Source organism: Oxyura jamaicensis, chromosome 2 (genome assembly GCF_011077185.1).
Source record: "Oxyura jamaicensis isolate SHBP4307 breed ruddy duck chromosome 2, BPBGC_Ojam_1.0, whole genome shotgun sequence".
Lineage (NCBI taxonomy): Eukaryota > Metazoa > Chordata > Aves > Anseriformes > Anatidae > Oxyura > Oxyura jamaicensis.
Genome location: NC_048894.1, coordinates 153,565,594 through 153,591,668, shown reverse-complemented (window position 1 = coordinate 153,591,668; position 26,075 = coordinate 153,565,594). Strand labels below are relative to the sequence as shown.

General features: G+C 42.0%; 1 protein-coding gene across 2 annotated transcripts in view; it reads left to right on the top strand.

Annotated features, from left to right (window-relative positions):
• The window catches only part of COL22A1 (collagen type XXII alpha 1 chain), a 196,440-nt gene that overhangs the window by 24,523 nt on the left and 145,842 nt on the right, over nt 1–26,075 (top strand). For both annotated transcript variants that reach the window (XM_035319306.1, XM_035319307.1), the window contains one exon: nt 15,670–15,744. In XM_035319306.1, the coding sequence (XP_035175197.1) occupies nt 15,670–15,744 (75 nt within the window). The remainder of the gene's footprint in view (nt 1–15,669; nt 15,745–26,075) is intronic.

Sequence of the window (26,075 nt, the reverse complement as noted above, 5' to 3'; positions counted from 1 at the left end):
CAGCTAAATCTCCCTTCTTTTAGTTTTAAATCATCCCTCCTTGTCCTATTACTATCTTCCTTACCAGAGGATCTTTAAAGGCTTCTTCCAACCTAAATCACTATTGTTCTATGATTTTATGGATGGGATGGATGAAGTCTGACATTGAAAGTCCTGCATCGTCTTACTTCTTATATGAAAATTCCCTAGTTCTGTAACACTAGGTGTTGCATAAAAGCATGTCCTGCTTAGAGAAGTGCCCCTGTGTAGGCCTTTGTAGGCTGGAGTCACCAACATCTGAAAGGCCTTCTGCCTGTCTGTCCTCTTGTCCAGCTACACTACCACTAATACCGTAAGGCAGCGTCCTGGTGAAGCTTAAGCTATGAATAGTAGCTACCACTGGTACTTAAGGACTTAACATGCCCTTAACTTGCTCCATCATGAACAAAGCTGGAGTAACCCCACCATATTCTTGCTGTTCTGGATAGTTCAGAGTGAGCTCTGGGATTCAGGCCACTCTCAATCTTCCCCCTCTGTGGGTTGTTGTGCTGAGGAGTAGTGATGGAGACCCTGACTCTACACATATGCAGTGAGACAAGGAGAAACGTGCTGTGTTAACGTAGATGCTTGTAAACTGTACCACTGCCTGCACAGGGCCTGGCCCTGGTGCTGACCCACCACAGGCTCTGGGACACTCCATGAGTCGTATGAGGAGTAGTTGAGGGAACTGGGATTGTTCCCTCCGTTGGTCTGGAGAAGAGGAGGCTCAGGGGAGACCTTATTGCTCTCTATAACTGCCTGAAAGGAAGGTGTGGGGAGCTGGGGGTCAGCCTCTTGTCATAGGTAACCAGTGATAGGACCAGAGGGAATGGCCTCAAGTTGCACCAGGGGAGGTTCAGGTTGGAAATGAGAAGACTCTTCTCAGCAAGAGCAGTCAGACATTGGGACGGGTTGCCCAGGGAGGTGGTGGAGTCACCGTCCCTGGGGGTGTTTGAGGCAAGGTTGGACATGGTGCTTAGGGACATGGTTTAGTGGGTGACATTGATGGTAGGGGGATGGTTGGACCAGATGATCTTGGAGGGCTTTTCCAACCTTAATGATTCTAGGATTCTGTGGGTTCACTCAGTGCTAATGAGTGCTTTCTAAACAATGCTCGGACATGGTTCAGAGGATAGCAGAGTCCTGGGCAAGGAAACTTTCCCTAATAGACAGTGGGAATGTGGCATCCTATTTTGGGGTGGATGGGAGTAGAAGAGTTCAGCTCTGCCTTCTCTCCCTCATGGCCAGGGCCCGAGTTTAGTTTGTATAGAAATACATAAAAAGCTTTGAGCACTGTAAAGCAGATCGGATGTTTGAGTGTGGAAGCATTGGGCCATACTACACTATTTTGGGGGGTGGGTGGAGTTTCCCTCAGCTCGTCTTGAATGCTCGCATTGTCTTGCCTTTAGCAGCACAGCCATCAAACCTGTAACTAGTTCATAGACTTATCACATCCTTGATGGTGTCTTCTTCTGTGGGGACTTGTTTTTTTGTACAGCGAACCATGAAGTTTAATCTAATATGTTGCTGGGATGAGGAGCCCAGTGAGATATAGAAGCTCATGGCACCTCATGATCAAGGGCAAAAATGTGACGTATTATATATAATTATATAATAATTACATATATAATTTCATGTAATCACTGTTTATTAAGGCAAAGCTATCTTTGACCTCTCTACAAAAGGCAAGCTGAGGCAAGCTGCCTTTCCCTCTCCTTTCCTTGCTCCCTGATAACTCAGTGTGAGCAAGATTAATCCCAGTTCAGGTGATTTTCTGACCAACCTCAAGTTGAGGTTAGGGGGTAAGCAGCCATAACGGGACATTTTGCTGTTACGTAGCAGACCTCGGTTATTAGGGATGAGACTCGGTTTGTGGTGTCCAATGTTGCACATTTAGCTTTGTTTCACTGCTATCAGCAACAGACGGGTGGTCAGAAAACAAAACACCCAGCTACATTCTGCACTCACAGTGATTTAAATCCAGATTAATTTCACTCTAATGAATGAACAACTAAGCAAAAGAGTTGGCCTATCACCACACTTAGCACTAATTAGTATTTTTCTTACCAATGACTGCAGAAAAGCCGATCTGTTTTGTATTCCGAGCTGAAAAAACACCCTCTGGTTTGCAGTAATTTTCATCACCAGCATGCTTGTCATTCCCCTGGGCTTTTACAGCTGCTTAGAAAATCTTGTTGGGGGGACAAAATAATTTAGCCGGGCTGCTGCTGGTGAGGAAGTGTGGTGCAGGGAAAGCTAAACATGCGGTCTGCCATGGGGACTTCCTGGAATTCATGCTGGCCTCGGCTTGCTTGCATCTGTTTTTGTGATAGCTGCTTTCCATGCAAATAGACCAGCTTTTGTGAAATGCCACTGTGGACCAGTGTGAGTGGCAGCTGTGCTCTGCAGTCAGGGTAGCTTTGCCTTTGTCGGAGGGGTTGGTACTTGCTTTTGGTTATTCAGAGCCTCAATTAAAGGAGGCGAGCTGCGGTTATTAGTTGTGCTCACTGGGGCAGAGCACAATGATGTCTGCTCAGTGTGCGAGGGAACCCCCTGGCTGCTTCAGACAGCTCGGGCTTCCAAAAGACCCAGGGGAAAAAGGGAGGGAAGAGGACAAAGTGCCAAGCAGGGGTACTTTGGGCTAAACATGCTGCAGGCATCCTACGCTCTGGAGGGGATGCGGGGCGATGCGTGGGAATGGTGCTGGTGCCAACAAATCCTGGCAGAGGGGGCTTTGTTCTCCCATGCTGTTTGCTGAGCTGATGGGGTCCTGTTTCTACCACCCTGAAGTAGCAGGTGGCAAAGAGCCAACTGGTCCAGTACAGGATTTGTGGGGTGTGTTTTGGAGTTATTAGGAGGTTTATGAGAAATGGATTAACTTCTTTAGCTCTCTTTTTCCATACCCTGCCTTCCCCTCACATGTATGTTGCATAATTTTTATAATGAAGGTATATTTTCTGCCACTTTATGGTTATCGCCACTCTAGCAAATGGTAATTACATAGAATATTTATAATCTTACCAGAAAGTGATAAATGAAAAGCTTTAATATGTCTGGTCATAATCCTGTAGCAGAGTCCACCACTGTTACTGCCATGTCTATTCACACACAATCCCAGCACAGTATATGTCCTGCTAAACTTCTGCAAGCACAAACTTATTCTCGTGCGATCCTTGTCCAGAAACAATTTCTTCTTTAGGTCAGCACATAAAATCTGCTCACCGAGGCTGTACCTCTGCAAGATAAGTCAGGTAAACATCCACAAATCTTCATATGCAGCTGAGGCTCAAGTCTCTCTTTAAAAGGGGAAGCACCCAGCATCCACATTGTATATAAAGCGTGGAGAATAACTGCTTAAGTGTTACCTAGAGCTCCAAAAAATATATTTTTTTAAAGCATTGATTGCACAAGTAGTAACTTGCCTCTATCTTAGTGCAGAAGGGGGAAGTATTATCATAGAACCATAGAATAATAGAACAGCTTGGGTTGGAAGGGCCCTTAAAGATCACCTAACTACAACCAGCCCAGGCTGCTCAAAGCCCCATCCAGCCTGGCATTAAACACCTCCAGGAATGGGGCATCCACAGCTTCTCTGGGCAGCCTGTGCCAGGGCCTCACCACCCTGAGTGAAGATTTTCCTCCTAACATCTCATCTACATCTCCCCTCTTTTAGTTTTAAACAATTGCCATTGTCCTATCATTATCCAACCAAGAAAAAGTTGTTCTCCATCTTTTTTATAAGCCCCCTCTAAGTACTGAAAAGCTGCAATGAGGTCTCCGTTCTTGGTGCCCACGTGGATGTGAAAACAAACACAGACAAACAAACAAACAATGACAACAATAAAACACTTAGGGAATTAACGCTTTAAAGTACATGGTGAGTCTGCAGACACCTTCTGGAGAAGGTGTGCATTTCAGCACACACCAATAGCATTGCCAAGCTGCTGCTGCAGCTGATGGCAGCAAACATGTCCTTCCCTGAGTCTGCAAGAGCTTTGCAAAAGCCATTTACCATCTCAGGCTGGAGAGTTTGCAGTATGAGCAATGGTTGAACGTTGTCCTTCAGGACTAATCAGAGGCTCTTGAGCTGAAATGCTGTACTTCTGCCTACAATTTATATTTTATTTCTGATTGAAACATCAGTTTCAATTCTCTCTTTCCTAACTGGCAGCAGATAGAATTGTCTGCCTCCTGCACCATATAGCCATAGGTGCATGTGCTTTTGGACATAGTATTGTGTAGGAAAGGAAACCACTCAGAAATGTTTGGGAACCTTTTAATTAAATGTCTGTCATAGGGAAAATGCTAATTCATTAAGACTGGAACTACCTGGGAAAAGCGAAATTAGATCAGTTTTTGATGATGAAGAGGGATTGGAAAAAAAAATGTTTTGATGTTATTAAAATGCTTTGCTTTAACCTTTTTTTTTTTTTTTCAGAATTAAAAAGTACCATTTTTGGTTCAAAATGTCCATTACTTAATGCATGAAAAAAATAAAAATAGTAATAAAAAATCAATGCAAATCATGTTCCCCTTCAGGCAGACAGCATACTCAGCTCTCTAGGTAGGAACTGCAGGGATGGTAGAGTCACAGTGAGCTAGCAGATCCTCAGGAGACACCTCTTCTCTCATGCAGTGGTGTACTTCTTGTGACTATGTAGCTGCAACTTTTATAGCCTGAATTCCTCCTGGCATGTCTATGTGGAGGTTTGGGTTGTCTTGCTGGCCAGCTAGCAGAGCAGCACAGTTTGATTCCAAATACACAAATAAGATGACACAGGGGTATTGCACAGTGCCACAGTCCTGTATTATGGCACAGGGCATGATAAAAGGGAGCTTTGCTCGCACAGATAGGCTCTTAGTGGGGAATGAAGACCTCAGTATCCAGAAGTGGCAGGGCTGTAGCTGCTGATTGATACTCACGTGCTTTTTGTCTCTTAAATTGTTTCCGTTTTGTACTCCGGGTTGATTCTCTCCCCCTCCCCTTTTTGCAATTTTCTTGCTTGAAGCATCATTTCAGACCTCTTATATCTCCTTAACAAAATGAGTGATTGCCATTTCTGAGCAGGGAAAACTTTATAAGAGGGAGAGGAAGGGAAGAATGTTCTTGACCGATGTGTGCACCTGGCTTGAGGAACAGAGCTCAGCTTGTGCCTGGTTTGATTTATAGCTCCCAAATGCTTACTTTCCAGGTTCCAGCTGTAACTTCCATTCTGTAGTAGAGAGGAGAGGGTACAGGTAGCGTTAAAAGTATTTCCCATTTATTTGCTTTTCTTGCAATTGCTTTTAGGCTTGAGAAAAGAGATTCCTGCAAGTTCCTGTGGAAGCGAAGTGCTCAGGTCTCATGCAAGCCTCCTTAGGAAGTATGGACCTAGTGGCGTGTGTGAGAACAGGCAGGTGGACAAGGCTGTTTGGATACACTGAATGTTGGACTGGAGTTATCTTTCAAAACATGAGTCAGAAATTTCGGCCTGGCACTTCTAGGTGTGTTTGAGAGCTGTAAAACACACACTGTCCCTTAATGGTCCTGAAATCAGTAAAGGTGTCAAACATCGATAGAAATGACATCAAGGCCCTGGAGCACGTCCAGAGAAGGGCTATGAAGCTGGTGAAGGGCCTGGAGCACAAGTCCTGTGAGGAGCGGCTGAGGGCACTGGCGTTGTTTGGTCTGGAGAAGAGAAGGCTCAGGGGAGACCTTATTGCTCTCTACAGCTGCCTGAAAGGAAGGTGTGGGGAGCTGGGGGTTGGCCTCTTCTCACAGGTAACCAGTGATAGGACAAGAGGGAATGGCCTCAAGTTGCACCAGGGGAGGTTCAGGTTGGAAATGAGGAGACATTTCTTCTCAGCAAGAGCAGTCAGGCATTGGGACGGGTTGCCCAGGGAGGTGGTGGAGTCACCGTCCCTGGGGGTGTTCAAGGAAAATAAATAAATAAATAAATAAATAAAAGGCCACCACAGAATTTGTGGCTCCTGGTGTAGGCCGAACTCAAAATGGCACACTGGGAATCGCTCGTGTGTGTACCTGTTAAAAGCTCTGAAAGCTGGGCTGCAGCAGAGCCCTAGAGAAACTGGAAAGTGACGCCTGAGCAATGAATGTATTTTTGGCTGAAATGTGTGTGAACAGCAAGCTGGAGCCAGCAATATTGCTAGGGAGGATGGAGGGTGCCTATGTTGGTTTGTGGCTGGAGCCATGACATTCGCCAGGTGCACCGAGCCCCTTCTGCCAGGATGCTAATTTATCCTTCTTTTTTTTTTTTTTTTTTTTTAAGGAAACTAAAATCACTTATTTATCTTCAAAACCCCTCTATTTTGCAAAGGTGGTGTTACAATTCCTTACAAAACAAAAACAAACTTAACCAGAGTCAAGCCTTGTATTTATACGGAAATTTCCTGGCTTTGCTCTTGTGATATAATTATACTGCTGAAGGTTTGAGTCCCAAAGCCACTGTTACCGTATACCAAAAAATACCCACGTGGAAGACGGTACTGTTCAATCTGCAGTTGTATAATTACACCAGAAGAGTAACGCCAGTCAGAGTCCCTTTAAAACATGTCCTTGAGCTATATATCTCTCTTGAAAGTTATTTGAGTACGACTAGTGTATATTTATTGATCGGCTGTAATGACACCAGCTTTAAAACAAGTTGCTCCTAATTAATTCAGTTTTGAAATTACTTTGAAGGAACAAAATGCCACACTTGGTTTTTTTATTATTATAATTGGGAAAAATTTTTTTTTTTTTTTTTTTTTTTTTTTAAAGTTTAACAAATACAGTAAACTTACCAGTCTTTTCAGGATTTGCTTTCTTAACATCAGTTATAAACCCTACCTTGGGGCCTCAGCATTTTTGCCAGTGCTTTCATTAGGAGCCTCTGTACTCTTGTCTCTTGGCTATGGCACACGTGAGGGTAATGCATTGGCCGGCTTGGCCCTCCTTCTGCAGATCTGTGGCCGTACCGCTCCGCTGGGCTCATTTAGGAAATGTGCCTTTCATGAGTACTGAGTGCAAGTGAGATGGATGGGGTTTTACAGCAGAAATATTGTAATGTTCCTATTCAGTGAGACCCAGAACATCCAAGCTTTGCACTGAATTTATTTTTAATCTCAGTTGCTTCAATTACGGGGTAACAAAGAATCACTACTTTTAAAACCAAATGAAAAAAAAAAAAAAAAAAAAAAAAAACACCTTCTCTGCCCTGTCAAAAACATTTTACAACATCTGAGCCCATCTCCCTGTTGTGAGATTTGCTCCTGGCAAAATTTTGTTTCCATATTACTTGTTTAATAGTGCAGGAAAAAAGATAAGAGAGATCCATTCCTCATAGGGAAGATTCTTCTCCTCCTGATTCTACAGTTAACACTTGCACATGTAGTAATGATCCTTATAAGTTTTAAAACAAATATAAAGCACAGTTGTTTCAGTTCAGCTCTTCTTAAGGACCACAGAAGTCAAATTTGTTCATTGCACTGAAGGATATTGGAATTAAGCTATATTGGGGTGGGAGGCATTTAAGAAACAGCTGAGGATGCTCTAGTAGTTGTCAGATTATAATGGTAATAGATTTCATGGTGAAAAACAGTGGAATTTTATCTGTACTTTAATCTTATTTGTACTTGAATAAAAATATATATAATTATCACTGTATTATTATTATTATTATATGGTATATGTAATATTTTATCTCTATATATTATTTATAAATTATTAATAATTAAATTGTATTTTAAGCTGTATCTTATCTTAATCTGAGTTTTTGAGACACCAGATCAGAAAGTTAAACCTATTTTCAGCAAAAAGCAGAGGGAAGATGTACAACAGCTCCTCCAAACCAGAAAGGACTGACTTCAGTTCCACCCTTGAATGAGGAGCTGCACCTGTCAACTACATTATATACTGATCTCTTCACCCTATACTTTTGGGTTCCTCTCTTGATAAGTGGTAGCTTTGTCTGCCCACAGCCAAGTGGACAATACCTTTAATCTTTGTTCTTCATCTGGGACACAGAGGCAAGCAGGATACTTTCCCTGCCTTGTAGCCCATGATGTACAGGCAGGGAATCCACCTAAAACTGCTGCGAGGAACGCAATAGCTGGGTCAGGGGACATGGTCCATCTGTGCCCACAGAGCAGCTGTGGGACATGATTCAACCCCACACTATCATTCCATTGAATATTTTATAGGTCATCAGCACGAAGCCATTTTCATGGCAATTTTTCTGCTAAGGCAATGATCAGCCACTCGGGAAACCCTGCAGTTCTTTGGGTTCGAGCACACTTTGCAAAGAGAAGCTTCATCTCTTGCTCGAGACGGACAAACCCGAGGGAAAGGGGTGGACTCATGCCCCATTGCAGCAATCATCTCACAGTTGGGATGGAAAGCGCTGCAGCTGCTAATTGCTTTCCTCAAAACCTTGTGCTGTTTGCCGACAAGCTCCTTGGCACACAGTCTGTGTGTTTGTTTAGGGGCAGACACAAGTAAATTAGCTTGGAAGTGCCGAGGCCTGATGCTATATTCATATTCCCATAGTGCCATTTATTCTTGCGGGAGCATGTGCAAATTAATTCTGTAGGCTGCTCACTTAAATGGTGCTAATTGCATCGGTCCTCTTGACAAGATACTTCTGCTGTCAGACGTGCAACGAGTTCCTTGCATTTGCGTGGGTGTGTTAGAGAGGAAGAGGCTATCAGAGAATCCTACAGTGTAGGTATCTTGGAAAGAGGAGTCCTCACCAAGATCTGGGAGCTCCACAAGGAACTTTGGGTGGAGATTTAAAGATAGGCTAATGGATCAGCCTGGAGATAAGGCCATTGAGATGTTCAAAAATAAATAAATAAATTAATTAATTAATTAATACATTAATACATACCAGGTTCAAAAGCACTTAAAGAGCTTGGAAGTCTCAGAACTCCCTGCATTTCCCCTGTCCTGACTTAAACAGGATAAGATGTTTCTTGGCTGTGCAATCAGCCCCTTCCCACTTTCTTTTTTGAAATGAATGCATGTAAAATTGGTGACCTGTGACCATAAAATGAATTTAGCAGTTTTGCCCAAGAGGCTCCTTTTGATCTTTATTACAGAACTCTTAGCAAAGGATGATATTTACGGGTTGTGTCTGAACTAGAAACCGTAAATGTGGCCAGAAGCGTTCCTGGGCAATGTAATGCACTCATCTGTGCTGGTAAACTCGGAGAATGATGTCTGGCACATTTGGCCCAGGCCACCTAATTCTCTATCTGATGATTTGTAGGGCCCAGATGGGCACTTATAGCATACCAGGGATTGTTCATGGACAGCAGAGGCCTTGTTTTGGAGGCTAAAACCTTTTGCTAGCATAGACAAGAACCCGAACATGACATGGCCTCCGTGCATCTGACCGTGCTTGCTTTACTTGGATGAATGCAACTGTGGCGTCTTGGATAGATGTCTAACTTGGGAATCGTGTGTCCTCAAGTTCCCCCTGTAAACAGAAAGAAGGGAACAGCTTTTTCCGGGGTAAATCAGGGCACCTAATTTAGGTTTCTGCTCTGAATTGCCCTCTGAAGGAGCCTTGTTTCTCAGTCCCTGTAGAAAGAGTCAGAGAAGAGCATCCTGCTGCCTGGGACCTTAAATGTGTGTGGTGTGAATAGACCCTGGGGTGCAATACCTACTAACAGCTTTGCTTGCCCTCTGCATGATATATGGCAGCTACTGAGCAGTGCAGGGCACTGAGTGTGTGGTTACTCAAGGAGCTACATTTTCTGGCCGCTGTGCTGATAAAAAGAGAGGGAGCCAGACTAAAGCTCTGTGAGTGCCGCTGCCTGCACTCCCACCTCAGTCACCTCTGATATTGCTCTGCAGCCAGGGAGGTTTGGAGCAGGACTGAGCTGGGTGCTGGTGTGTATTTAGTCTGTATTACAAATTTTGCAACCTCATCCAGAATCAACCTGAAGAGGGAAAGGCAGAATCCACCTTGGCTACAGCAACCACGAAGGGCTGATTTTCCTGGCATTGGTGGACTTCAGACTTCACGGTGCACTAGATACAGCATGATTTCAGAAAGGAAGAATTACATTAGGCATTAAACTGCAAGGTGGAATCACATAATTGCTGTGGTGCTCTGTTTTACTTACACATTGCTGCAAATTATAATGTTAGTATAGAAGCAATTGCAGTATCATTACACTGTCAGTGCCGCCACTGCAGTTGAAAGATATGCCTTTTTTTTTTTTTCCTTATGAATTTGTTTTCGAGGGCGAGGGTGGGTTGCACATTAAGGATCACTTCATTCGTTGGGAAGGAACATTTGACAATGAACATTTGCAAAAAGTCTTTAGTGCATATGGGCAGAGCGTGGAGGTATACTTTTAAAATGAGTATTTTTAAAAGTGTTAAAAAAAAAGAAAACCTGAATTTTGAGGCTTCATAATACTCCTTCCTTAAGTGAGACAAAGAGCCCCGTTTCCTTCAGGTTCTTAAACATTTTTATGATGGGAGTTGCCTCACCTTGTATTTAAATGTCTTAAAATAAAGCACCTGGTGCAAAAGAGATACATAAGCTCTGTCTATATTCAATGCAGAGAAGAAATCTCCAAAGAGTGTTGCAACCACTCTTTTGGTTTGACTCTTTTGGAAGTACAGGGATCAGGTTGGAAAAGCAGAGTTTTTTGTAGAGCTCACCATCAACCTTATAACAGGGAAAGTGGAAAACCATTGTCCTTGAGTCAGCACCAAGGCTTGTGTGAGGCTGAGTTGGATACTCTGTTTTCTCACTGATGACAGATCCACAAACAATTCTGAACAATTTGCAGTTTTGTGAAAAAAAAAAAAAAAAAAAAAAGAGTGAAAAAGAAAGCTAGAAAAAATCAAATGTCTATCCTACATTCAGCAAGTCAACTGCTGATGAATCTGTCTATAGAGGAAGGAAATGATCTCCAGCCATCCCAACAAAACATACCATCATCGCTGGAAAGTGTGGACTACTAGAGCATAAAAATAGGATAAGAGAAGAAGGATACCTGGGAAAACATATAGCTGTTGAGCGCAATGCTAATTGTGGAACTTCAAAATGATGATAATGTGTTGCTAATTCAAAAAGTTATTCAAATGTTTAGTTATAGAGCAGTTTGCCTGATTCAGTCACAAAAAAAATAATAGTTGACGTGAAGCCAGTGAATAAAGTATAACAGATGAGAATTGTTATGTATCCCTATTCAGGGATCATAGTTTTATGAGAAAGAGGTCATCTCTAAGAAAACTCATTTCATTCTGCGAGGAGTTACGGTTTGGTTGATATGGTAACTACCCAGATATAATATATTTGTTCTTAGGCATTGTTACTGCCTACTGAATGACATTTGCATTAAAAAGTAACATGATACAGTGGATTAAGAACTGACTGAACTCGTGTAGCAGGTATCAGTGGAAAGGCATCATTTCTAGTGCAGCTGTAAAAGGGATATATAGAAGTCCTGGTGCTTTTCCAAATTTCTGTGAACCTTATGGACATAAATATAGAATCTTTGGTGATAAAATTTGTGGATAGAGCAAAGGATTGATAGAATATTACATAAGGCAGAGGACAAGGAAGTAATTTTAAGCAATATGTATTTAAAAGCTACTGCAAAATCGCATTGCTTTGCTTCTGAAGGAAAACATCAGGGCTGTAATTTTATTTTATGAAATACTTATGTGCATGGGAATCAAATTTTCTAAGGTAGCCAGAAAAGACATAACAATGACCAGTGGCTGAATGCTCAGCTTACTTAGTTTGTCTTCTCTTTTACGGAATGCTTAAGTGCTTACAAATTAACAGAGGTGTAGATGCAGTGCAGATTTTATTACTCTATTTGCCACTCACGTTGGATGCTCACTGCTGCAAACCTTCTGAGGAGTTCTCCAAACACCACGAGTGTTTGCCTGAAGCTTGGCCTGGCAATAGCAGAAAGAGTGGGTGTAAGCACTCTTGTTTGGTGCTAAAATGTTCGTCTTTATCAGGGATCTGGATGAAAGGCTCCAAAAGAAGGGAACAGCTTTTGCCCTCCCTTTTCTCTCAGTGCACCCCTGGATGTAGCACTGGGACCTGATTTCCAGCTGGGACCAGTTGAGGTGCTTTCATTCTGACACACTCTTCCTTTGGATACAAGGAGCCGTGCTGCTAAGTTAGACGGTAAAGCACTAGCCTCTTATATGTCTGTATGAATTATTCTGCAGCTGGAAAGCGAGCACAGCAAATATTTTCTTTCCCTTGTGGACAGTTTGTTCTTGTGCATTAGATGTGGACAGGAAGGCAGCACAAGACATCTGTAAAATAAAGGCCAAAGTGAGGCCAGAGTTATTTAAGAGGTAATAAGAGATTTAAAGGACAAAGTTGTAAGAAGAGAACTGGCATTTCTATTCCTTTGTGGCAAGAGAGTTCTGCACCAAGGCCAAGCATATGGTTTTGCTGTATAGTTCTGGTTCAAACACAGGAGCTAAAACCAGGAATATTTTGCTAGCCCATGCTTCCCTGCTAGGAAGCTATGGTTCTTTCTAATGAAACCTAGTGGAGGGTGTCTGATGTCATTAAAGATTGGAGTGATAATTAATATATCTATAATTTAGCAACATTAGTTCCCTGTTACACGAAGAGGTACCCTGCTGTGTTTGAGACTTGTTTTATTCTTCCTTGTGTATCTCTCTGAGGCAGCATAGGTGAATGACGTTTTTGTGATGTTATTCATGCCTTCCATTTGTTTACTCTTTATTTGGGAGAAATTTGCTCATTTTGATTTCTTACTTTGCTTATTTTACTGCACAGCTATACATCTTCCAGTTCTGAGACCAGGCCTCAGAAGTACTGTTTGCTACACTGACTCAGTGCCTGTAACCAAAAGGGCATTCGTTCTTAGCAAAAGCAGAATTCAAAGCATCAATTTAACATCTGCACAGGGCTTTTGATACTTTTAAGCAAATCTTGTTTTTGCAGCTTGGTTTGAACGGGAGAAGTGGCATAACTGTGGCTCTTGCAAGCTTTAACGGTTTCAAAGTTTTTCAATTTTCAAAGTTCTCCTAACAGAGGAGAGTTTTGTGATTGTGTTGGGAAGTTGTACAGACTTCTGATGAAGAGGAAAAAACCTGATGATTTCACCTGTCTAATGCAAAGACATAAGCAGGCTTGAATGAATTATCCAGGCTTTTAAACCACTAGGTAAAATGGAGCACAAGGGATCTCTGGCTAAAATTTACATGAAGTGACCCTGTGATCAGTCAATATTAGTTCCTGGTATGGTGCTGCATCCAGCTCTGGGGTTGCCAGGATAAGAAAGACATGAATGTATTAGAGCTGGTCTGTAGGAGACTTTATCAGACTGTGTAGTGATAGGACAAGATGTAGTGGTTTTAAGCTGAAAGATGGGCGTTTTATATTAGATATTAAGAAGAAATTCTTCACTCAGAAGGTGGTGAGGCACTGGCACAGGCTGACCAGAGAAGCTGTGGATGCCCCATCCCTGGAGGTGTTCAAGGCCAGGCTGGATGGGGCTTTGAGCAACCTGGTCTGATGGGAGGTGTCCCTGCCCATGGCGGGGAGTTGGAACTGGGTGGGCTTTAAGGTTCCTTCCAACCCGAACCATTCGGTGATTCTGTGTGGTGTGAAAAAAAAAAAGGTGACTTCTTTGAATTTTATCTGTTGAAGCAACAGCCCTGAAGATAGTCCAGAGGAAATCTGATTGCATGATTCTGCTTGGCAAAGGGATATAGGCATAGAACCACAGAATGACTTGGGTTGGAAGGGACTTACAGGGCATGCTGGTGTTTCTCTCATAAAAATGCCAATAGGAATTTGACTGAGGAACTCTACAAGTACTGACAAACTCCTTGCCTATGTGAACTATACAATGCCATAACCTTGGCAGAGTAAAGGCACTTTTGTAGCGTGTTGATACACAATTGTCCCAGTTCTAAACACCCTGGATAACATATTCTAGCAAGAACGACCACTCTCTGGTCTCCCTTGCTGCTGCAGCAAAGGGTGGCTGTATGTGTTCAACTGCTTTCTATTGCTGTCTTGGCTTTTGGTGCTTCTGGCAATGGGTTTTACAGTCTTCTTTGTTTCCATTGAGCTTAGCTTACCTCAGCTGCAGCTGATAATCTGGCCTGTAAATTCATCAGCACAATGAAACAGGAAAAATATCTGATTTCATTGCTAGGCTTAAATAAACATTGTGGAATATCAGTTTTTTTATTGAAAGTCGGGAAGCAGGAGGAAAAATGTAGGTTTTGCTGTCAACATCCTCAGAAAAGTAATTCTTATCTCACAATTTTGGTTGTAGCTTCATGCACAGTTCAAGGTGAACCTCCTGTAGAAAGTCTTCAGAGAGCCCTGTGGGATTGTGCCCTATTGGCGAGGGCCTTGCCTGTGCTGGGGTCACACTTGGTTCCTGGCTCCATGCTCTTTTGGAAGCAGCTGGCCCTTGCTGCTCCTTGACAAGCACAACAACTAAAGATAATGAAGGAATAATGTATGAAATATCATGCGGAGATGATACTAAATACCATATGCAGCAAGACGAGTATTGCAACTGTAGAAGATATATGTGTTTACAACTAGGCAAATGGAGGAATGGGGCTTAGTTTTCCTCACCTGGCTGTGTTTAAATACAAGAAAGGACATGAATGTGGGGCTGTGCATGCAGTGTAATGTCAGAGGTTCATTTGTACTTTCTCATTAAACTAATTCCTTGAGCTGGTTGTCCCCATTGATTTCAAGTGTGCAATTATCTATTGATCTGGGAAAACAAAGCATAAATAAATGTTGCTTCAAAGATATGTCAGGAAAGAGGTGGATAGGTAGACAGTTCTCTGCATAAAAGCATTTACCCACAGCTGTGATGACACTAATTGGGAGCATGAGAAATGACTGGGTATTTTCACAATCTCCTATGAAGCCTGCGTATAGGGCTGAATGCTCTTCAACGTTTTAGTCATACTTAATGATGCTTTCTGCTTGAGCAAACTCAAGGAGAACAGACACTTAAAGAGTCATGGCCCTAGAGAAATGTTGACAGGGGAACTACGCACAATTTGGTAAGATACCTGAGAGTGGGCTTCACTTTGTCTCTGACACTGGCCTCTTATGGGATGTTTTCACGACCGAAGTCAGTTCATCATTCCATGCTCCAGATTCTGCTTCCCGTCTTGTTTCTGTTTTGGGTTTATTTATTTATTTATTTTTGAGTAGGAGCTGTTCTATCTACCTGAAAATTTTGAGCATCACCCCAATATTAACTGGGCCTTGAGATCGGCCTTCTCACCAGATCTGACAGTGGAATCATATTTTAAATGTTCCCAAGTTTTTGTGTCTTCCATGCAGATTCATGGAGCAATAAAATAAAGCCAAAATAATGTCCTAGCTGTGGGGAAGGCTCTGATGGGCTTCTTGGTTGGCCAGTCAAAAAAAAAATGTAACAAAGAACTAGACATAGTGTGTTTGGTCTCTTGCCTAACCTGTGGTTAAGGAATAGGATAGGGGAAGGGAATTTAGGGCGTGTAGAGAGAGACGGGGAACAGAATTCTTGCAGTGGGATCACATGAAAGTGGACAAATCCCAGGAACTCAGGTTTTGTTAGTTCCATAGCTTACAAAATGATGTATTTACCTGTGATAATTTTGTACTGGTTCTTTTGCTTTTTCAGATGTTCTGTGTCCAAATGTCCATGTGGAAGGAGATCGATTCAAGCATACCAATGGAGACACTGATGAGATTCCAGGTAAAGAGACACACTTTTGTGCTGTAAGTTGGGGGCTAAAAAAATAGAATTATACATTTCTGGTGTGACATTCTTATCTGTTACACAGTTTAGCTGGCATTTTATTAATTTAACACATTCAGTGATGGAGAACTATTCTAGAAACTGTAGGGCTGGAAAAGAGTTATCTATTGACCATAGACAGAAAATTTATCATGATCTTTTTTATAATTTTATTTTATTTTATTTTATTTTATTTTGACATGCCAGCAAATTAAAAAGCTAGTGGGACTTAGAGTAGTGGATAGAGGAAAGTAATAAGCCTTGGAGATGCTTGGAGATGTTTTTTTTGTTGTTGTTTGTTTGTTTGTTTGTTTTTTTAATCAACATTTGAAGAGTTTGAATGTCCATTTATTTGGTCTCTGATTGTTGTGGCATGTCCATGACCAATGACAATTACCATTGACAATCAGGTTATATATGTGTATGTAATAAAAAAAAAAAAAAAAAAAAAGAGAGAGAGAGAAAGTCACAAGAAGAACCAGCTCATCTGGTGAAAAATCAAGGGGAAAACAGATTTTGTTTTCCGTGGGTTCTGATACATCCTTCCAGGCAGATGAAGGACTTAATTTGCCAGACATATTCTGGGGCTATGCTTCTTTTCTACCCACCCAAGACTGTTTGAGCAGTTGACAGAGAAAACCTGTGCAGCAAGGATGTGCTATGAGTATCTCTGATTGACCCAAAATCTGCAGTGAGAGGCAGGAGGCTTTTCTGAAGCTTGATTATGAGTCAAAATGGTAGCAGTCTGACAGCTCTGCTACACGTTCAGAGTTTCTTTCACTGGGAGACTTGCACTGCCTGCACAAAATATCAGTTCAACTGTGCTGTCTGTAGGCAGCTTATTTTGGCTGCAGTCTGGCTTCACCTTGGCCTGTGATGATGCTGAGTGCTAGCACCTTTTCTGGTTGTTAGACACAACCCCATAGTCCCCATACACCCAATCTCAACTGCTGTCCACTTCTAGGTCTTGTGTCAACTGTGTCAGCTTATTCTGACAGTCCTCCCGGGCTGTGCAAGTGGTAGAGCTATTCAACAGATAACCATGCTGATTCTGAAGGAACCTATTTGTGGTGGAAGTTGCAGCTCAAAATGAGTAGGAGGATTGTATCCCTTGCACAAGATTATCTTCTACATGAGGCTTTCCAGAAGGCTGGTGTTGCAAGTGTTTAGTCCATGTTTATCAGAGTAGACTTTTAATTCATATCCTAACTGATACACTGTGCTTTCATTTGAATTAAAAAATAAATCTGATAGGAAGTGTAAAGGACAAGTGTTCCACTTCAGGTCCAATGCAAGAGTATTGAGTACAGTGAGGTGTACATTTTTATATACATTCACATTTTTATACGTAGATAGCTATACTCTTCTGCAAATTTTCTGTCTTTAACTGTAGACTAGTTCAGGTTGGAAGTAAACAGTGGAAGTCATCTGGTCCTTCTGCTGGAAGTGGGAGCTAACTTCAAGGGCTCTTTGAAATTAACAGGTTGTTTGGGGCCTGGTACAGTTGAGCTTTGAGTATCTTCAAAGACACACTTTCCATGAGTCCTCTAGGTCCCTGTTCCAGTTTGGATGCTATCACATTGTGTTTTTTTCCCCCTAATATCTAATCAGAATTTTATTTGTTGCAAGGTGTCTGTTCTCCTGGTTGGACAGATAACAGGGTGCAGGCATTTACTGGACAGAGGGACCCACTGTTCACCATTAAAGCATGAAGGCTCATTGTACCACGGAGTGGCTTAATAACAAGATTACTGTAATATTTGACTAAAAAGGGTCTAAGGGTCATTTTACTGCTGGAGATGAATCAGTAGAGGACCAAAATGCTGACTGACTACTTAGGTTCACCCTACATACACTGTGATGGCTTCATAAAACTGCAGGCCCTTGGGTCCTATTCCAGCAGAATATTGTTGCATTCTCTCAGCTAAAGTAATTGGAAAATTTCTGTTGGCTTAGACCGCTGAATTTCCTTTTCTGAAATAATTTGTTGTACTGGTAGTTGCTGCTGAAGGGCTTTTGTGTGCTGCCCCAAAAAGGACTGCGCTGCAGTTTTGAGGAGCAGCCTTCCACCTGCTCCTCACGCCTGTGAGAGCATTTCAGCTCTGGGGTTTCTGTGGATTCACCACTGACAGCACAGAGGGGATGGCTGTTCCTCTGCCAACTAGTCCTCAGCTATTAAAGGCTTTGCAGTTAATACCTGTGTCTTCCACTCCACTTGGAAGCTTGATGATATCCCAGACTGGTACTTGCCTGCAGGCTCCTAGCACGGCAATTCACAGCTGTGTCCTGCACAAGCTTGTTTCTAGGCTGACACAAAGTGGAGCCCCATAGGGTGGATGTTTTCGCTAACCTCGTTTTAGGGTTGTATTTAGGCTGTATTAAAAGACTTCTCACAGAAAACACCTCTTTCCTCTCTCAGACAGGGATAAGGTGACAGAACTGGAAGTAAGAGGGAGAAAAGTCTTTCTGGGTATTTTCTTTCTCGTCTTTTTATTGGGTGAAATGCATCAGCAGATGTCACAGGCAATTGTTTCACACAGAGCATCACCAATGCCAGCCCTTTCCCATATACCATACCTACATAAACAAAATAACACGACCAGCAACCTTTAAGTGTGTGATTGCATTTATCTGATTGTGAATTGAGTCACTTTGGATTAGCAAAAGTAAACATAAACGCTAGATGATAGATGAGGTATAAAAGGAAAAACTTTGTGAGATGAAGGGAGCCAGTGGTGTGACGGAGCAGTGGGAGATGTGTGGGATTTTGTTAGGGCTGAGGCTGAAGGTAGGGGTGCAGGTGAGAGTATGGCCCATGCACAATCAAATGAATAACTGCATGAAAAAAGATGCTATGAGGTGGAAGAGAACCAGCAGACTAAACTGATACTTTCCCCTCAAAAGACAAGTGATTTTTTTCTTTAGACAAAGAGAACTAAGCTAATCTCATCTATCTGAACTTCAGCAAGCATTTGCCAGAGTACTGTATTGAAAATAATTGCTAAAATTAAAAAGGATAGATATTAATAAAAGTTGTAAAATGAGACAGAAACTGGCTAGCAGGGAAGTAATGAGGGAGTTTCTAGGAAATGGAATAACAAGCCAGAGGGCAGACAGTGATGGACCTCCTCAGGTCCAGTTTTAGGTCTAATCTTCTCTGTGAATATCCACAATATAAATTAAGATCAAGCTATTATGCAGGAGGAACTGGTTTGTCTCAAAAACTTGGGAGTCTTTCTGAGTTGGGACAATTTCTTCAAAGGATGCGTTATGGGATTTAGGGATCAGGACCAGGAATCTGTGCCATAAACCCTTATTTTTTGATGGTGTCTTAGCAGATGGTTGTAAACCACAGTGCTATACAGCTGGAGAAAAAGGCAATGATCATTATTGGATAGGATAAAGTAGGTCTTAAAGAAATAGGGAGAAATTCACATGAATGGACAGAGTTTTGGTTGTAGCTTATCTAGAAGAGCGTGCTTGGACTTCTTTGGTCAGGAAAGATGGGTTTGGTCTCCAGGAGCTAATTTGTGTTCAGGAGCCAGAGAGCCTATTTTCAACAGGAGACTGCAAAACTGCAGCATGCGGGTGGAAGGGGGAGGTGTGATTGCCTTCCACAAATAGATCAGGGGAATAGCTCAAGAAAGATAGGGGAATCACTCAAGCTAAAGGACAAAGAGTATCATAAAAAATGGGTATCAGCTGTTTAAGAAATACATTCAGGTAAGGCATTAGAAGAAGGCTTCACACTGTCAGAGATATGAAGTCCTGGAACCAGCTGTGAAGTAATAGTAATGGAGACAAATCAACAGCAATGGACAGGGCTGCTTCTCATAGCAGAGGTCCATATGCTGACCCTCTGGTATCACAGCATTTAAATGAAAAATCACGAGCTGTAGCATCCAGTGAGGGTTGCCACTGTGAAATATGATTGCATGAGGTAAGGATATATAGGCAGCTTTACTGTACTACCGATACAAATTTTGGCAGCGAAGTGAAGCAGCATCTGCTGAGCAGTTCATAACATGTAAATTCTGAATATAATTGTTTCTGCATGCATTAGAAATCACACTGGGAATTCTGAAAGAAAGAGAGAAATCTAGTTAAGATACCAGGATAAACACTGTTTCTCTTCCAGAAAGTCTGATATTTTAAAGCAATGCTTAATGATACTTAAAATGAATTTCTTTCCTTGTGGGTACCATGAGTTCTTTTTCATTTTTTTATTTTTTTTTATTTTTTTTAATCAAGAAGGAAAAAGAAAACAGAAGAGGGTTTAACTCATCTGCCCTGAAATATTCAAAATAAAACCACAGTTGTAATACTTAATTTCTCTTATATTTCTATATTGTTATTTTGGTCCCATCACCATTTAACAAGGGATCATAGCCTACTACAAATCGTGACCAGGCAGGAAAACACAATGATAACATTTTGCACCCTGAAGATGTACCCCTTGTGTAGTTTTATGAACCGTTATATTACATTGAAACCACACATGAATTATCAAGCTATTGAAAAATGAATTATACTTCATGAGGTTTTAAAACTTCACATTTGAATTATTTGTCTATTAAACTAGACCTGCAGGACATGGGATTTGGTTGCAGAAATCTGCATGATCCCTAGATGTAAAAATGAGCTGAGCTCTGGTCTTTGACGTTGTCCACCAGAGGAGATAACGCTACTCAGTAGGTGCCGCTTCCTATTTTCAGAGTGAATCTGCCACAGAAGTAGAGAACTACTGGCACCGTTTTTCATAAAATGCTAAGAAAAATTAACCCTGGGGACGGATGCTTCCAACCACTGCATAACATTATGCATCATGTACAAGCCACACTGGATGGTGTTAATGGGGCAAGGAGGAAACATCAAAGCCGTGACTCTATCTCCCAAGTAGTCACAAAGGCTGTGGTATGAAGAACAGCAGAAATTGCATTACGGGTTATGCCACGGATTGACCTCAGAAGTCTAACTTTCTTCCCCATCTCTGAAACCTTCATGTGCAGATGAGGAAAATGCCAGCATATTTATGATCTCTGTGTTTTTCTGTAGCTCTATAAAAGACATTTGGGCATTATGCTATAGAGACACCAGCTGTAAAACTAGTAGCCTACAATTATAGACTGTAACGACAGTGTTTAACTGTCAGCATGTCTCCAGTGTCCTGTGGTTTGCTGTACAGGGTCTGCATTCCAGAGATGCCAGTGACTAACCAGCTAATTACAATATTCCTGGGACTATTTATATTTTTTATATTAAAACATGTGGTAGCAGGAGAGAACTGGAGCATCCAGGCTGTTGAGCCCGCAGAAGGAGCATGTTAGATCCACGTACCTCAGGGGGCAAAATTGCTCTTGTCACAGCGTGATGGGCATTCTGCCCTCCCTTTGTACTTGGTACACTGTATTATCCGTCTCAAAGTCTCCTTGAGAATCCACTGAGAGGCGAGTGGTGAATCCAGGAATAGCTGCAGAGCTCTGTAGTGGATCACTGACTTCAGACAGTAGATGCACACAGTTTTGCAGCAAACTTGAAGCTGGCTATTCATGTAGACACCAGCCACTCAATCCACAGTGGTGTAACCATATGTACAAGACTGGATGTAGTTATGACAGATGAAGGAGAAGGATGGAGCTTTCCTGTGCCATGGTGCTGTCACTTGGCTGTCACATTTTTCAGTGACCACCCATGAGGTGATGATAGTGGGAAGGAGGACAAGAGCTTCTTCCCTCCTTCCCCCCCAACTTTTCCTAAGAAGTCCCCATATATAATTTGGTAAAGTGTGATCAGCACTGCCTTAAGTGCTAATGATCATCCCTGGAGGTCTTCAAGAAACATGGAGATTTAGATTTTAGTAGCATGATCTAGTGGTGGACTTTAGGTTGAAGGTTAGACCAGATGATCTTAGAGGCCTTTTCCAACCTGAATGCTTCTAGGATTCTATGATCTCCATTCTAGAAGAATCTGGAGAGGTGGATTTGAAGCCTGGCTCCTGGGACAAATGTATCTGGCTATAGCTGCTCTGTATCCATGAGAAGCAAGCAGGAAAAGTAGCAGTTGACATGTTGTCCAAGAGTCAGTATCGTGTGAGCTGGAGAAATGGGATGGGCTTGTGTGGGCTGGATTTGTCCTCTAGGCTGGTAGATGGGATACCTGTGGAGGTAGTCTTAGGAAGTCACTTCCAGATTTGCTTACCAGGAGGCTATGGACTGTAGCAAATATCAAAAATATAGCCTAGTTATCACACTTAAAAGAACTCTGAAGGTTCTCAAAAGTCACCAATTGACTCACCACTGTTCAAGGACATTTTAGTACCCAGTAACTCCAAGAAAAACAGCTCAAGTAAGCAAATGATTGCCAATAAATAATCTGTGAGTTGTAATTGCAGCCACTACAGTCCTATGGGCTAGCTCTAACCTGTGTGTTAGGTGTACACCAAGGCATGTCTAGTGTCCAGATCCCCCAGTTATCCGGGATGGGGACCTGTGGTGGTTTCACTTGAGCTTATGAACAGAAGCATCCTGCAGATTATACATCATCTGTGCTGGAGCAGGTAGCCCAGCTTAGCAATTCAAAGACATCAGGAAAAATGGAGAACAAATGCTGAAATTACTTTAGGATTTGCTACTGCAGGAAGAAAACTGGAATATTTTGTAAAAGCTGAGCAGTCCCCATGAAATCCTTTCTCTGGTCTGAATTCCAGCAGTAACAATTTATGACTTCTGCATTCACATTAAATAGTTACATGGGTTAACCATGCACAGAAATATGCACATGAAATATTCATATATCTGCATATTTAAAAAAATCTATCCCCAAATGTTGTTGTGTTTTTCTTGTTATTGTTATTTTTAAACTAGTAGCATTTGCTTTCTCCCAGAAGTTAAACAAGCCAGGTCTTTTTCTTACTGCAGTGTATTTGAGGTGGATAAAAGAGAAATAAATTCAATTTCTGACTCTTCATAGCCCAAGAAGCAACCAATCCTTTGGCTATAAAAAGATTAATAGTTTGGAGAATGGTGATGTACCTGCCAGATATTTCTCGGTCCAGATAGTTTTGATTACTCCTACTTCAGAAAGAGATTGCTGCAGAAGAAGGGACTGGAAAAAGCATCTCCTAGATTTGTCACTGCAAGTGTTTTGGCCGTTGTGCACAAAAGATGGGAGGAAGGTGTATATACAATTTCAAGAACCTCCTCCTAATGCTTGGAGATAAATCAGCCTGTCTGATGCAGATGGTCTCCAACGACTGCTGTGGTTTTGGGATTACCTACAGATCTAATCTGTTTCATACTCATCATCTGGCACAAAGCAACCAGCCCAGTCTCTGAGAGAGCAGTCCCTAGCTGCAGTCATATTAGGCCTTGATTGCAGCACCTAAAATTAATGGGAATACTTCTACTTTCATGACTAACCTGTTGATGAGGTTTTCATATAGCTCAGACAGTAGAAGTGCAAGAAGAATCTAGCAGGTTATACCCTAGTAAAATGTTTTTGCTCAGATATCTTTTTGCAGCCTGAAATCCCTGGTAGTCTTTTGGACAAGCAAACAGTAGGAATTGTTGCTGGTAACACTGAGTTCATCAGTCCTGCCACTCTCATAAGCACTTAGATGCTGTTGAAATTCTCAGCTGTATGCAGAGTCCTCCTGGGTCCACTGTGCTGCCAGCATAACCTTTATTCAAAGGAGTGTGGAGTCCTCCCCTCCCTGCTGCTAACCCAAGTGGTTACCCTGCGGTTAGTCCATTTTATGGATTTCCAGAGGAACACAGGGCACCTCAGCCCCTGAGGAACTCAAAGGAGGGCTTCAAAATAGAGGAACTAATTAAAATCAGAACTTAATACAAATAGTCCTGGTAAGTTCAGCTGGTGCAAGCCTATCTGGCATACAAGGACATCAAAGGAATAATGAACCCCTGTTTAATCTTGTAAATCACTGGAGCAGGAAAGGAGCTGAAAGAGGGCCCATGGCAGTAAGCCAAATGTCCATCATCAAGAAAATGGAGAATGACTTCTACACAGAAAAGCCTTCAGCAATGAGGCAACGAGTTCAGTGTCAAGACCAGCTTTCAGTGTTGTTCAATATGCCACTTGCCGCTGTCCGAAAACAGAGTCAGATAAGAGAGGATGAGTGGACTGGTGTAGATAAACAGAACAGTGCATGGAATAAAGTGGCGTGTTATTAACATGGGATCAGGTGCTGAAAGGCGCTGCCTTAGAGACAGCTGCTGTAGACATGTATTTATTTCCTGCTCTTACAACAGGCTGCGGGTTAGATTCTACCAGGTGTGTCTGTCTGTATCTGGGTATTCACCTACTTGCTTATGACTTTGACCTCTTTCTTTTTCTCTCTAGTACTGCCTCTGTGGTCTCATTTTCTTATTCATTTTATGACCCTCTTATCTTTCCTGAAAGGTTATCTTTCCCTTCCTGTGTAAGGGCATAGCTTGTTTCTGATCCCTATTTTTTTTTGAGTAAAGCTTTAGGCTGATGTTTGCAAAAAAGAGTAGCCCAGTAGTGCAGCCTGGTGACCGCCTGCTCACCTGCCTTGCTGCTTGCCCGTGCTTGCTCCTTTTTGAAGTAAAACAATGTGATATCCCTCAAACAATGCTCCTGCTTCTGGTAATCCCAATTGTGGACTGAAGCTCAAGCTGAGGTTGAGTTCATTTTGGCATCTGCATGGGGCTGTTGTGGCTTGCTGCTTTGCTGGGCAAAAGCAAAAAGTAGAAATTGTCCTTCCCAGTGTCGTGATGCATAGAAGGCACACGAGGATCAGTAAACCAGCAGCCTGAGTGGTGGCAACATATATCTGGGTACGTCTGCTTTATTATGGTTGTAAAACTGAGGCCATCTAGAATATCTTCTCAGATACCTTCTGGAGTATCACGTGGAAGATACTCAGCTTGCTGAAATAACGTCTTCATGCTGTAAGAGCTGTTCCTTCTGCTTCAACAGAGCCTCATTAGAAGCTTAAGCTCTTACCTGCTCTTCCCAATGAGGCTATATTAAAATTCCAGTGGATCTCATGGGAAGAGAGTCAGATCGTCATGAAGTGCTGCTTAAATCTCAACTGTAGCATCTGTGGAAACAAAGGGCAATTGGTTAATAGCAAGAACTTCTTTAAAACTCTCTTGAGGCCCTTTAATATATAGGCTTTGGAGAATTGTATAGTTCCAAAATTCTCTTACAATCTGCTTTTAAATGTAGCAAATTAATTTTAAGGACTCGTACAACCCATTTGCTCACCACCCTGCTTCACGCAGGGTTTGTGGGCAGGGAGTAAATCTCTCTGGCTTACTCCTCCTCAGGTGCAGTCCTTAATGCTCTGGGAATAAGTCAGATAACAGCTGCTGGATTCTGCTTTTGAATCAAACTGTTGAGCTGGGAATACTGGGTGTGGGATGAAATATCTGTGCAGAATATAAGATGCTGCTTTCTCTGGTTTTGCTGGAGAGGTGAACTATAAGGGAATAAAACAGGGCAAGAAGATAGAATTCTTATCCATTGTAAGTCTTTGGAAAGCTCTTATTTGTTGACAGCCAGGAAAAGGCCTGATGGTAATGGTGAATAAAAATTGGACATCAGCCAGCAACGTGTGCTTTCAGTCCAGAAAGCCAACCATATCCTGGGCTGCATCAAGAGCAGCGTGGCCAGCAGGTGGAGGGAGGTGATTCTAGCCAACTCAAACCATTGCATGATTCTGTAATAACATCAGTGCACAACATCACCCCTCCTAAATACTACTTTTATTGCCCAGTGATTAGGGCACTGATGCACTGTTATGGATATGGGTAATTTTAAAGTAGTGGAAGAGCTTTGGAGATGGAGAATTCAGTTATCCCTAAAAATATCCCTAATTATCTAAGGTTCTGTCAGCTCTTGCCAGAATTTCATTTCCTGTGATGGAAGGAATGTCAGGAACAGAAAAAATTCTGTAGCAGATGATAGCTACTATAACAATAACAGCAGCATGTGTTTAGTAAAGCAGTAGGTTTCCCCTTCAGTGTTTGCACACTTACTTCTGTCCCAGCCCTGGACTGAGACACATCTTCACTGTCCAGAAAGAACTGTTTTCAACCTAGAGTATTTTGGAAAATAAGGATGCCAAAGGTTTAGATACAGTAAAAGAAAAATCATAACCCTCATCTACACTCTGACTTCAAGTTGCTAATTGCCAGACACAGCTGGCTAAAAGTGTATCGTTGAACTTGAGAATATGGCATAGTAACTTTTTTCTTCTTTTCTTTTCTTTTCTTTTCTTTTCTTTTCTTTTCTTTTCTTTTCTT